Raw genomic sequence first — 15110 nt, 5'->3', positions numbered from 1 at the left:
TGTAACGTATGTCACATCATTACGTCTATAAGCATCATAATATGCCTATTGTGCATATTATGATGCTTATACCATAATATATCAAGCCCCTCCGGTTAAGGTGCCACTTATATATTTTATTTTATTGTAAGGCTACGGCCAATATCGATATGTAAGAAACAGTCAGTTCCCCGCGATTCCATCACGCGCACCTGAACTCGGTACAGACCCACATTTTTGGTAACGTTGTTAGTATTTCGTAAGTAATAATAAATTTGTCTGTATTAATCATAATCTAAATCAATTGTTATTTATTTGTAATATTAAGATCATCCTAATACAACTCGTGCTCCTGAGCTACGGTAAAAATATATTCAAAAGAATTAATTTCTTCCCTGAATATTTTATATTTAACGGGTCATCCCCGACCACGTTACACTGGAATAGGAACACCTTCAAATGATTTTAATACACACAGTAAGGAATTTACAGTAGTCAATGACACATTACAATTTATAGCCCAGTTTGCTAAATTGTGTGGAAAAGATGATAAATTTGTAGATGACAAATTAACAGTACTTAAAGTGTCTAAAGTATCAACAGTTTCAGAGCATGTAGTATTATTATGTCTAGTAAAATCAAAACTTGTACTAGTTGACTTGTCAATAGTATTATTAGTTGGAACGTTCAAACATGAAGTGGATGTAATATTTTCTTTGGATAATATACTCAAAGTTGTATTTGGTTTTTGTTGGTCAACATATTTTTCTACATTATCATTTAATTTATAAGCATGGTCTAGTTGTGTATAAATACAATTGTTGATAACATCTATTTCTTCTTTAACTTTACGCCTTTTAGTCCTTTCACTCATATTACTTAAATAACAAAATAATATGTTATATAGATACCTATACAAAGAACAATAAAGGTACAAATTCACACTGCCTATAGTACTTATACCTAGTAAACTAAATACAGTGTTGGGAAAGTTTCTGTTTTTTTGTATTTAAATTACATTACTAATTCCTAATCAAAATTGTAACTAAATTAATTTTAAGTTACTTTTTTTTTAATTGGTCAAGTTACATTTCTTTTGAGTTTATAAAGTAACTCAATTACAATAAAAGTTACTTTTTTCAAGAATATCACTGGAGCTTAATAACCATGTGTTCAATACCTACGACAATACATAAACTAAATATTAAATAATGAAATAATGACAACCAACAATAATAGGTATGAAATTATTAATAAATACTCATTTTGCTACACATTAAATATTAATCTTTATTTTTCAAATTTATTTTAAACAAAAGTGCATATTATTCAGAATTACAGTCACTAATTTTAGATCGCATTTTAGTGTATATATTAAACCAAATAAGGTAACGAGTACCTAATTAAGTAATAATTACTTCAAAAAAGTAACTCAAATCACATAGAAATTACTTACAATAAAATGTAATTAAATTACTATCAAATTACTTAAAAAGTAATTTCGTTATAGTAACTTGCAACTTAATAGTTAAGTTATTCCCCAACACTGAGTCTAAATATTATATTAATTAAAACAATATCTTACCTTTGCGTTAATAAATAATATTGAAGCCTGTAGGTACAAATTGTACAATATTGTAAATTTTGCAGACGTGGCGAACCGCGAACAAATGAACAAAATACTATCAGGTTAAAATAAATTAAAAGTTTATAACAAATCACTGAACAATTAAATTACAAGTGATAATATTATTTATATGAAATATAATGAACAAATAATGTGTGTACTGTGTAGTGTGACTGCGCACGTTCAGGATAAAGCCCGATTCACACTGGTACGACACGACACGACACGGCACGACACTATACGACAGACAAAAATCATGTTCAATTCACACACGACCGACAAAAAACGACAGACACGCACTCAGTTGATTCCAATTTTCGTGTCGAACGGTCGGAAATTGTTCCCAACATGTTTCGTAATTTAAACTTTGAAGATTTGGCAATGATGGCGTTATTGCTCGACGCCGAAGAAGAGGAAAATATTGACCGTGTGGTAGTCAAAAAACGATCTATATGGGTTCACGACATTTAAAAAAAAAGAAAAGTGGAAGGAGAACATGCAACTTTGTGTAAAGAGTTAGAAGACTATGAAGACAAATTTTTTAAATATTTTCGAATGTCAAAGTACCAATTTAATGTTCTACTTTTAAAAATTGAAAGTAAAATTTCCAAACAAAATACGCACTTTCGAGAAGCAATACCGCCAAAACAAAAATTAGCTGTTTGCTTGAGGTAAGTGAATTTAATAATTTTATCACAAAAATAAACAATTTAGAATTCATACATATTTATAAATGTATTATAATAAATATTATAATTTATTGTAAATTATATAAATGTATTAATTAACATATTATATTACGAATTTTTTCAGGTTCTTAGGAACAGGTGACTCTTACCAATCGATTGCTTTCAGTTTTAGATTGGGGCATTCAACAGTGCAGTGCAATAATCTCTAAACTAAAGGAGGAGTATCTTTCAATTCCTAGTGAAGAAAATTGGAAGCGAATCGCTAAAGAATTTTGGGATATTTGGAATTTCCCCAATTGCATAGGCGCATTGGACGGAAAACATGTGGTTATCGAGGCACCTCCTAATAGTGGATCACTCTACTTTAACTACAAAAAAAACTTCTCGATAGTATTACTTGCTCTTGTGGATGCTCAATATAAATTTTTAGCGGTCGATATAGGAGCATACGGAAAAAATAGTGACGGAGGAATTCTCTCGAATTCAAATTTAGGAAAAGCTTTAGAAAGAAATAAATTAAATATTCCGAATGACCAATACCTTCCAGATGCTAATGAAAAATTGCCCCTAGTTATAATAGGGGACGAGGCTTTTCCGCTCAAAAAATATCTGTTAAGACCTTACCCAGGACCGCAAATGTATGAAGACCAGAAGAAAAAAAACTTTAATGACCGTCTTTCAAGAGCACATAAAGTTGTTGAGGACGCTTTTGGCCAACTTACAGCAAAGTTTCGAATTTATTGTAGAAGACTGAATGCATTACCACAAAATGCTGATACCATAGTGATGACAACTTGTATACTACACAATTTTATTAAAACAAGTGCCACCGAGGTTTGTAGTAAAGAAATGTCATCAGGTTTATCTTTACCTGGATATATTACACGATTACATCGACATGGGGGAAGTGCCCAAAAAGAAGCTTTTGAAAATCGTGATAAATTCAAAAATTTTCTGTGTTCACCGGCAGGAAAACTTCCTTGGGAATAAATAAAAATAATTCAGAATTGCCTTTTTTTAAAAACAATGTATTTATTTATTCATTTTAATGTATACAATTAATTTCAAATGTGTTATTACTAAAAATGTGTAAAATATAAATCTAATTTCTTTTTCATAAAATAAAAAAACAAAACTTTTTGATAAAATAAAAACAATATTCTGTTAAATTTAAATAAATGTTTACAAAGACATTAAGAATAAATACTTTAAATAAACAAACTTTTGTTGATTTATATTCTGTCTGTATCTGCTTGAAACTGTTGGAAATAACTGGTTGCTGAAGATGTTAAGTTTTGTGCCTCTTGACTATCTTCAGAATGTTGTTGAAGTGGATATAAACTGTTGAATTGTGACTGAAAATGATGTTGACTTGATGCCGGAGGCATCTGAGGAGCTACTGCTTGCACCTGAGGTTGTACATCAAAGTTTGATACAGATTGTGAGCGTGGATGAAATAGTTGCTGTTGTTGTATACTTCCCAAGTTTTCTAATTCTATCTCCGAAACGATGGCAAAAATTTTTGTTTTGGCCAGATGCTGATGATATGGCGAAAATTGCTTGACGGTAGAACACATGCTCAAAAAAAATTGATCAATAGCACTTGGCTCATTTTTTTCCTTCAGGTTTTCTTCATTTTTTTCTCTAATATATACTTCATTAAAGATGAAGATGCCGTTTCTGAAGGAGGAATTGATACCTTGCTTTTTTTTTTGGCCATTGTATTTTTAATAATTGGTTGGCGAAATTCTTTTGGTGATGGTGTTGACGTGCATGGACTTAAATTATTAAAATAAGTATCATTGCAGGAAGGATCAGTATCAAGTCCAGTGTTCTTTTCGGGTAGACATGTTTCATTGTCCTCTTCAAACAGTTCTTCATCGTCATCACTCACTGTACCGATGTTACTCATTGATTCTCGTTCTTTCATATGCACTTTTAAAAACTGCAACTCTTCTTCAAACTTCCATTTTTTTTAAAGTTTAGACTTTTGCCCTGATTTGGTCACCGCATTTTTTTGAGCTCTTCTAAATGAGTCTCGCAAGTTTGTCCATGTTTTTTTGCATTCTTGTACTAAAGAAATATAATCTAATTAAAAAAGGTGAACAATTGGGTGTCGCTCTGCTGTACAGTAGGTTACAAGTGAGTCACTGTAATGGATTGTATTTAATTTTAATCCAATGATACAATATAATTTTATAAGAAAAACGATTCTGAGCGAAAATAGTCAGTCAAGTCAGCCTACCTATGATATTACTAAGTACATTTGATGATATTATTATCAATAAAGTTATTAATATATTATAACCTATTTACGTGGAACCTTGTTTTAAATTTTCAATCCTTAGCTATGAAAGTTGAACATTTTATACATTTTTAACTACAAAATAATTTTAAATTTGATAAATTTTGTCAAAATTTGAATTTTAAATGCTTATAAAAAAAATTGTGCCTGTGTATTTTCAATATTTTTCAACTGCTATAGTAACAATATATGAGCTTTGGATTAAATTCTCACGGAATTTTAACCAACAAACAAAATTTAATTGACAATTATAGAAAAAAAACTAAAACAAATTGGAAACTAAAAATGTCCGTAAACATCACAAAACAAATCAAAATATTTTGTAAATTTTATTGTTTATATAAAATGCTAATATAAACAACCATTGAAAATTTCATGTATCTACGGTCATTAGTTTTAGAGTTACACCAAAAACCAAAATTGATTTAGTCAAAAACCGATTTTGCGTAAAAATTTCCGTATTTCCTTGATTTTTAGTTTGTTTTCCTGGAGCTTTTGATAACTATTGGAAATTTTAAAAAGTTACCTCTCGAATGCACCAACAAGATTCACTTTCCCATCGAACAAGATACTGAAGTTGAAAATCGAAGCATTATTTCGACTACTTATCGTGTACACAGACACAAAAAAGATTTTTTCAAGTAAAATAATTAGAAAAATATTTTGAATAAGTTACCTAACTATGATTATACCTATATTGTTTTATATTCTGAAATAAGTGATATCTACAATTATTTAACTTAAAAGCAGTTTTTAAAAAAATAGTCATATTCCACATTCTGAATAGGATTATAGATTGTTTGTAATAATATAGCAGCGATTTCTCTCCAAATGGTTTCTTTATATGCATGATCGCTGTATTTTTTGATACTCATATCATATAAACAAGGTCGCTCTCTGACCAATTCAATTAACATTTCCGTATTCATTTTTCAAATTTAATCAATATTTTAATTATAAAAATTGTAAAATAAAAGTAAATGTAATTGAATAGTAAATTGTAATAAATAAAATGTTGCAGACGTCATTCGTCTGGGCAGTTTACACTACAAATGCACACAAATCACAAAAATAAATAATATTATTATAGTAATCAGTTTATATGATCCGTAGTTGATTGGTTTATTTAAAAATGGGATTATTTTTGTACATACTATGATTAGTATCTATTTTGAGTAATATAAACAAAATACTATTTATACTACCATTCCATAATTAATATATATAAACCATATTTTATCTAATTTACATTTCACTTACGTAATTTATATATAATGTATATTATTATATGATAGTATATGAGATATTGTTACATACCATACTGGCAATTATGAAATTACTTATAATTATAATAATAATAATTGTAATTTAATTAATTATAAATGGGATCAATCTATTTATTAGTTACCCTAATGGTGTTCTTGATTACACCTTCGTGCAAGTTGCTGAACGAATGTGTCGCATGTGGCGTAGATGTTTTCCATTCACTCCTCAAAATGTTATTAATTTGCATAGTTTGTTGATGAAAGAAGAAAACAAACAGTTTTTCTATACTTTTCAAAATCCACCTAAAAGGTAAAGGTATTTTGTTTTCATATTTATAGAACAATAAAATGTTAAAATTAAGGAAATTTCCATATTTTTGTAGGTTTTATCAAGGACCACTTAGGCCCACCGCACACTAGAAAAGCAAAACTGCTTGAAGCCATTTGTGTAATCTTGCTCCAAGTTGACTTAGTCATAATAAAACAGCATATGCAGCACACCAAAAAAGCAAAAAAGTAAAATCATATTTAGTCACCAACATGTCTTCCGACGAAGAGGACGTTGTTGTGCCTATTTTGTGGTCTTTGTTGTTAAATATCGAAGAGGATGAAAAACAAAAAAGAATGTGGGTTCATCCTTTAAATGAAAAACGTACAAAAAGTAACTTAATTCAATCTTTTTTATGTGAACTTCGTAATGACGAGCTGAAATTTAAAAATTTTACGCGTGTAAGTTCCGAAACCTTTAATTATATTTTGAAAATAATAACCGAAGAAATTCAAAAACCTGATACCAACTTCAGAATGAGTATTAAACCAGATGAAAAATTATTAGTCACTCTATGGTAAGTAAAATTAAATTAAATAAAGTTTAATTAATTATAAAATAAATTAGATTAAATATAAACAAGTTGCCGCTTTTGATTTATTAGGTATGCATTTATAATACGTACTCATCGATACCAACCTATAACAAAAATTACTTTTCAAGTGTTCTATGCATAATTTAGTTTCTTATTTTAAAATATGTGTGTAGGAAATAAATAAATACAATTTTAAAATTGATCTTGAGGACATTTTTACAATAAAAACATAACTTATTTATTATAATAACATTAGTTTTTAATCACGTACTTAATTAAATACTTTAATTGTGTTTGTTATTTAAAAAAAATAACAAAGATACTAGATAATATGTAGTTTAATACGTTGTTGAAGTGTTGAAGTAGGTAGGAGATTTTATTTTTAAATGTAACTTAGATGTGTTATTGGTATGATGTTGAACTTTCTGAAGAAGAAAACTCTGGACTTTCAGAATAGTGAAACTGTGTAGTATGGCGGTCGGTTTCGGTTTCATTATTCAAAGATGGTTGAGACTGATAAAGTGTATGTTGTTGGATCGGTACTTGGTTTGAATACGATGGCATAAAGTTATTTGAGTAAATAATTGATGACGCAGACGAGGTTTCTTGTTCATCGAGTAATTTGTCTAGTGAACTCAAAATAGTATTTTTAAATCTCCGCTGATTTTTATCGTTCAGTTTTTTAAAATCTGGTATGACACTTTTTAAAAATAAAAGTTCTGGAGAATCTTCAACTTTTTGAATGGTTTTTGATTTTAAATAATTAATCATTGGTTCTGCTACCATTTCACTTGCCATAACTTTTTTTATTTTTTTTGGTTTTTTAAATATCTGCGAAGAGTTTGAGCTTTGTATTGTTTCTTCACACATAATAGAAGTTGGAGTTAATTCGCTTGACACGTCATAAGGCTCTTCCACAGTATTTAGAATTTCGGATTCTCCTAAGTTTAAATCTAATGCTTCGTTTAAATCATCTTCAATGAGATTACTAACCATGCTTTTATGTTGCATCATATAGTCTGTCAGAAACGCCATATTGTCGTATAAGTACCATTTCCTTTTTTTTGATGCACCCGATCCTGATGGAATTTTTTTCTGTTCACGTAACTGTCTGGAAAATGAATTACGTAAAGTAGTCCATTTTGTTTTACATTCTGAAACTAAAATATAAATACATTTTGAAGGCTTCAATATAATAATAATATATAATACTTTATGGTAACGGAGATTAATATAGGTATTATTCATTTTTTTTTGTTTTTTTTTTTTTTTTTAAATGTCGATACATTTTTTTTGGCTGCGTTAAAATATTTGAAAATTTATTAGAAAGTTTAACATAAGTTATTCTATGAGTGATTCAAAAATATCAAAATACATAGGTACATTTTTTTTTATGAGCGTTTGAAGTTCAAATATTGACAAAATTCGTCAAAATCACGAATATTTGCAAACTATTTTGTAGTTAAAAATGTATAAATTATCATACAACTGAGCGAGTTTCCGATTTTGTTTTTATTTTTATAAATTGTTTAACTTTATACAAATTGTTATTTTTAAGAATATTTGTTAGGTAATACAATTATAGACAAAATAAGATTTATTATTTTATTTTCCATTTGCTCCTAATATATAATATATGAACGTACAATATATAATTATTCACATTTGCCCCTGCTCAAGTATCAACTTCATAATAATAAATTACAATGTTTAAAAATTAATTTAAGGTGTAAGCCTGCGATTCATTAACTGTATTTTTAATTTATTAAATCAACTGTCTAATATACAATATATATATTGTATATTAGAATATATAATATTCTTATATTATAATATATTTAACTCTACTTCATAATTAATTTTTTTTTAAAACTGTTATTACAGCTATCTGGCGACTGGTGAACGTTTTCAACGTCTTCACTACCATTTCCGTTAGGGAGCTACAACTATTGGAATAATTGTCGATTCTGTATGTTCAGCGATATGGAAATTACTATCACCTATCTACTTACCATCGCCAAAAAAAGATGATTGGATTAAAATAGCAAACGATTTTTATGAAATATGGAACTTTCCAAACTGCATTGGTGCAATTGATGGTAAACATATTTCTATTATATGCCCTCCGGGAGCTGGATCGGAGTATTACAATTACAAGGGGTTTCATTCAATTGTACTGCAAGCAGTAGTTGATGCTCACGCTAAGTTTATTGTGATAGATGTTGGAGATTATGGTCGGTCTAGTGATAGTGGGATTTTCAAAGAATCTCAATTTGGTAAACAATTATTTCAAAATAAATTAGATTTGCCAGCACCCAAAAAAATTAATCAAAATATTAATGAAGATTTCCACTTTGTATTTGTTGGCGATGAGGCTTACCCACTATTACCTAATTTGATGAGACCTTTCCCTCGTAGAAATTTAACAAACGAAAAACGTATATACAATTATCGACAATCCCGTGCGAGAAGAATAGTTGAATGTGCATTTGGAATTATGGTAAAATGGTTTAATGTATTAGAAAATAAAATGCTAGTCGGCCCTGAAAATCTACAAAAATAACTCAGGCAGTTTGTGTACTTCACAATTTAATTATGACTAGAGAAGCTAACTTTGCTGAAGTTCATAATCAAATTGAAAATAGTAATGATCAAAATATGGAGATTAGAAACACTACAAACATTGTTAATCATAATAGATCTTCTACAGCAGCTATTGAACTACGAAATAAATTTATGGACTACTTCAATTCAGAAAATGGCTCAGTCCCTTGGCAAGACCAATATTTAGTATAAAAATATAGATATAAAGTGTATTAATAAATAATTATATTATAATAATTGTATAATATAATAAAATAAAATATATTATAATATTAATATTATTATTAATTTTTATTTGTTTAAGTATTTTATTTTATGTGTTGTATTAATGAAAAAATACAAGATTGTAATACATTTTATAGTATAATATTTATACCTAGTTAAAAAAAATTATTTTACATACCTGGAGCTTTTAATAAACTAGATATTTCTGTCCATAATTTGTCCTGAATATCTCTATTACTATGTTGTTTATCTTTATAGTTATAAATGGACGATCTTTGTTGGACTAGTGTTATTAATGTTTCCAGATCAAAAGTTTCAGCTGCCATATTGTAGCCTTTCAGATGTCTTTTCTGGTGTCGAAAGTTAAAATAAAATAAGAATTACATAAATTTTTATTTTTTCACAAATATGCGTTATGTATACGAGTGTTACAAAATATGGTTAGAGGTGTAGTTTTTAAATTTTGTACAGAGTACAGAAATAATCTTTATAAATAAATGTTGACTTTTTAGTTTGTTAAAAAAAAATATTTAATAAATACATTCTAAAATTAAAATAATGTTTTTTGTTTACATCAGTCAAATATTATTTTAAGTTATTTTAATGTATAACTAAATATGTAGATATTTAGATACTACTACATCTAATTATTTTGATAGTTGAAATTAATTTGAATACTATTCAAATCATCGTCAATTGTTAATTGAAAATATTATAATATTATATATATTTTATTTTAAAATTATTTTCTGTATATATAAATAAATAATAATATATTCATAATTACCTCGATAAAATAGTACGTATTATTATATATTTTATCGTGACCGGTACAGGATATGATCATGCAACGACGCGACGGGCAGTAGCTCTTCACTAGTAATAAAATAATTAAAATAATAATCGAAAACACATAAAACTTTTTGTTTTCACGGAAAAAAATAATTTAGTAATAGTAAACAGTTAAATAATTTTTAGTTAGATTAACTATTATGTGACTACCGTAACTAATTGTTTAGTTGTTATCACTACAATTAATAGTTGTGTATACTCCTTACGAATAGTTGAATAATACTAGTAAAAATAACTAAATGTTACAGTTATCTGTAAATGTAACTATTCAGTTAGGTTAATACAACTATAATTTATAGTAAAATATTGTTGAAATATCCACTATGGGTTAATACAGCTGTATAAAATAGCTTGTATTTTAATAATATTATTATGTCGGTTTAAGAATATTGGGGTTTCCCATTAATTCTTTGTAATACATTATTACAGTCCCGCAGTCCCCTCCGGCCATCGTTGTATAATACGTATGGCGGGCCGCGTGATAAGACAGGCACAGACTGGCGAAGTGGCGTCTACGACTTACTGTCTACAGACTACTCGTGTGTCGTGCTCTGTATTACAATTTATAATCTATAAAAAAAAAATATATGACTGTATAGTTATTTAATATTTATTAATCTGTGGTATTAGTGTGTTACTTACTCATTCGTCATATTTCTGTATTTTTACTTAACGGTTTTAACTCTTCCTCGTGATACAGACAAATAAACTAAGAACATCAGAAGTAGGTAAGTGTATTTAATATTTTACTTATCCAAGTTCACTCATGGTACCTACTACCTTGTACAATAAATCATTTTTTTTAATTCTTGCTATTGCCTGCCACATCTAGTTAGGTACTTATAAATTGCATAGTGTCCATACCTTTATAAAGTTCATGCTTTTTTCTTGAATACCTATGTATTCTTTAGTTAATAATAATATAGGTACCTATATACCTGCCTTTATCTACATATTATACATAGGTTCCTAATATTCTTTATTATTTAAGTTAAACTACCTGTAATTTGCCTAGATTATACAAATACAATGGATGAATTTACGGTGTCGAAATTGAAAGAATGGGATCTACATACATTGTTGGATGTTTTTGAAGGTACCTTAACTATTTTTTAATTAGGTATTAAATGTATTGACCAGTGTGGGTAAATTACTTTTGATAAGTTGTAAAATTATTTATTTATTCAAAAAGTAGCATATTACAAACTTACAAATAACATTAAATTTTTAAAAAATGAAATGTAAAACCAGTCCATAACAACTTATAAGTAATAGCTTTAATACCCTATTATGTATTAAATTGTATAGCAGTATTATAGGTGTAACATTAACTTGGAAGGTACATTGTTGATGTATGAATTATAAGTATTAATTCCTGGGATTTTTAACAATATTGTTGATTATTATTTAAAACTTACAGAATCAATTTTAATTAATTTTAGTTTTTCTCGAATATCCTAGGTAGGTAGCCTCTAGTTTTTTCATACATTCTGCATACATAGCTTATTTTAATAACTTGGAAAATAACATATTACGCCTTAGAAATTATTTTTTAAAAGTAATTTTCTTTACAGTTGCGTTAATTGAAATAAAATATTATAAAGAAATTACTACAGCGTTACTACTAAGGTAATTTGGAATTTGCATTTCATCACTACCCAATACTGGTATTGACCATTGAGTATAGACTTATAGTATAATTTTCAGTGCTAACGTTGCCAATCCAAACTATGATTAGGTATTAATATTTGTATTTAGAAATTTAAAAAAAATAGGTTTACTAATTGAATTCAAGTTATTCTTAGTACATACAAAATATTAAATTGTACCAACGTATATTTAATACAAGTAGATATATTACAAAAGTGAGAAGTAATAATACATGATTAATTTGATGTATACTTAATACTTATACCATTAATCATAATTTCAGTACTATGCTATCTTCTATAAACAAAATTGTGAATTTAATGTTTAGTTCTACCTTTACTTTTTAACTTTTTTCCAGATTTTTAGATTTTTTCATTTAAGTCATATATTAGCTATACCTCTAAGTATTTGTTATTGTTGATAAATATTGAAAAAACATTTCACAACTTATTTTCAAATTTAAAACAATATTATATAAGCATTTTTTTAATACTTTAAAATTAGAACATCAAATCGACAAAAGCTCATTAATGACATTAACAGATGATATGATCAAAGAAATAATACCGAAAGTTGGAATACGTTTAAAATTTCTTTAACAATTGAATATTTTAAAGCAAAATATGCAAATTGAGGTACATACTTAAATCAAATATAATTTAATGCTAGAATACTATAACATATTTGTTTTCATAGGAAGCTGTAATAAATTTAATGGTATGTAGCAATGAATCTGAGACAGATCATTTGGGTTTTAATATAACCGAAATTGAAGTGATTAACGATAATAACAGTGATATTCAGGATATTCAACTTAGTAATTCCAATGAAGTGGAGGTAGCCAATGTGGAGGTATAATTATTTTTGAGTTGTTACTTTTTAGAACATACCTAGATATGTTAGAAAAAAATGTATTTTCATAAATTCTAATCAACTGTTGATTATTTTTATCAGACTATTCTCCAACCTATTGCACAAGAACTTAAACAAATTTTAATGTCATCTCATGAAGGGAAACATATATATGAAAGTTATCAATTAAATAATTTTTTTACTTTTAATATGAGAAACCAGCTTGTAAGAATAATTATAGACTACCATATTCACAAGAATCCGAATGAAAAGTTGTCTGTATGTACAATAGAGCAACTTGCTCACAATATTGTTTAACTTTTTCCGAATGAGTCAGCTTCTACATACTTCATACCCTACAAGAAAGAGAATGGACATATAAGACCAAATAGAGGAAAGTTGTGGGATCGCTACTCAAATATTCGTAAAGATATTCGTAAATTAAATAATAATGTCGTCTTAAATAAGTCTGCGAGTATCATACATACTGCAGATAATATTGCTGATCAAGGTTCATATATTATTGTATTATTTATACATGTATCTGTTAAATAGTTTTTTAATATTAATATGATATTTAGGAGTTATTGAGAATGATATACTGTGGCTAAAAAATAATCACGAACCCATGAATATTGTAATTGATAAATGGAACAGCACTAGGAACTATCGGTACAAAGAAATGATATCTTCCAAAGAAGAACTTTATTATTTTAAAGAATTTCCATCTATTAGAGATGGTCAAGGTTATCAGTTGGTTAGTAAAACTTAGTTTGTTCTAATTAATCTTAAAAATGTTTATAGGTATATAACATTATGAAGGTTACCATGGTACAATAATAATTTATAATTCTAGATTGAACATGATTTTAATGAAATGTATTCCCAAAAAGAAGTTATCTTTTATGATAAATTTCCTAGTTTGGTGGGAATTCTACCAAATTACATAAAAAAGTTTAAACCCAAGTTAGTGAAAGACTCAAACTATTTGGTATTGGCAGATCTAAAAACATCCATTTCACCAGGCAATAGAAGAATTTATGTTATTAAGATTTTTATTTATTTGTATAGTATTATAAATTCCTATTTTGTATGCACATATCAGATCATATTACTGCTGCATTGATCTTGATCCCAAGGATATTCCCATCATTAACCGTGAGCATATCGTCTAATGTTGGTGGAACAAAAAAAAGAAAAAAAGAAAGTTGGAGACCATCAAATGAAGAAATTTCGGAAGGCTTCATCGTTATTCTAAAAGTAATGTAATTATAAAAATAATATGTTGATCAATGAACTTAACATAAGTACTTTATTTTTGCAGAATATTGCTCAATTGCAAGAGATTATTAGCATCAAAACTAATAAGGCTACTTCGTTTGGGTTAACTGTTCAGCCATATGTTGCTTTGCTTTGTTCAGATCCTCAGAATGAATTGACTGTCACAGCATCGTATGTTATAATAAACAAGTACACATTTAAAGTAGAAACTCCACTAAAGGCAGTTGATATTTGTTTCAAAAGTTTTTTTGCACTAAATTTAAAATACCCTGTACAATCAGACCACGTATGGGAATTTATTCAAAAATTCTTTTATGGCATCGTTACAGAAGAAGATAAAAAATATCAATGTGTTGACAATATTATTAATGATTTTAAACTTAAATAATCGTGCTTAAACCACTTTTCTTTAAATCATTTAATTTTTTTATAATTAATTTTTATGATATTTTTCTCTTAGGTATTTTGTACCTAGTATTTTGTACCTTTTATATTGTTACATTTATATTCAATTTAATTAAAAAATATCAGTTTAAAAATGCCTCAATGTTTTAAATGCTTTTCTCAATTCATTAATTATGATTTATTATTTCTACATCTTAAAATTTACCATAAACATATTACTCCTTATAAATGTCTTGAAAGTAATTGTTTTAGAACTTTTAATTGTATCAAATCATTTAAAAAGCATGTCAAAGGTCATGGTAGTAATTTGAATGAACAAACTATTCTAAGACCAAAAAATCTTCAAATTCGACCTATTGAACATGCAATTATTGGTCACGAAACTGATCATTTAAATATTAATATTAATAATTCTCAACCAACCAACAATAATATAACTGAAAATTATGAATCTTTTGTCTACAATAAAGCATTAGTATTGCTATCAAAATGGTATTATGAATCAGGTGTACC

The 15110-nt window shown here is 27.4% G+C and overlaps 3 protein-coding genes across 3 annotated transcripts; all 3 read left to right on the top strand.

Annotated features, from left to right (window-relative positions):
* Positions 1-1954: 1954 nt before the first annotated feature.
* Positions 1955-3285, top strand: LOC111027723 (protein ALP1-like). Its single transcript, XM_022306135.1, has 2 exons — positions 1955-2038; positions 2428-3285. Exons 1-2 carry the CDS (start codon positions 1955-1957, stop codon positions 3283-3285), a joined length of 942 nt encoding a protein of 313 aa, XP_022161827.1.
* A 4561-nt stretch (positions 3286-7846) lies between these two features.
* Positions 7847-9291, top strand: LOC111027721 (putative nuclease HARBI1). The gene is made up of 2 exons (XM_022306134.1): positions 7847-7855; positions 8665-9291. Exons 1-2 carry the CDS (start codon positions 7847-7849, stop codon positions 9289-9291), a joined length of 636 nt encoding a protein of 211 aa, XP_022161826.1.
* Positions 9292-11438: 2147 nt separating this feature from the next.
* Positions 11439-14550, top strand: LOC111027724 (the record flags this gene model as incomplete). The annotated part of the gene is made up of 3 exons (XM_022306136.1): positions 11439-11505; positions 14017-14171; positions 14236-14550. Coding segments are annotated over exons 1-3 (537 nt in total), but the record flags the coding sequence as incomplete, so codon positions are not given.
* Positions 14551-15110: the final 560 nt, after the last annotated feature.

This window comes from Myzus persicae, unplaced genomic scaffold (assembly GCF_001856785.1).
Source record: "Myzus persicae strain clone G006 unplaced genomic scaffold, MPER_G0061.0, whole genome shotgun sequence".
In the NCBI taxonomy this organism is placed as follows: domain Eukaryota; kingdom Metazoa; phylum Arthropoda; class Insecta; order Hemiptera; family Aphididae; genus Myzus; species Myzus persicae.
Note: the sequence above shows the minus strand (reverse complement) of the source record. Positions and strands in the feature narration are given on the sequence as shown.

Excerpts from the sequence above, each read along its gene's own strand:
- LOC111027723 (XM_022306135.1), top strand. The coding sequence starts at position 1,955 with ATGTTTCGTAATTTAAACTTTGAAGATTTGGCAATGATGGCGTTATTG. Across the intron at positions 2,039-2,427 it reads AGGAAAATATTGACCGTGTG|GAACAGGTGACTCTTACCAA; the intron begins GTAGTCAAAAAA and ends TCAGGTTCTTAG.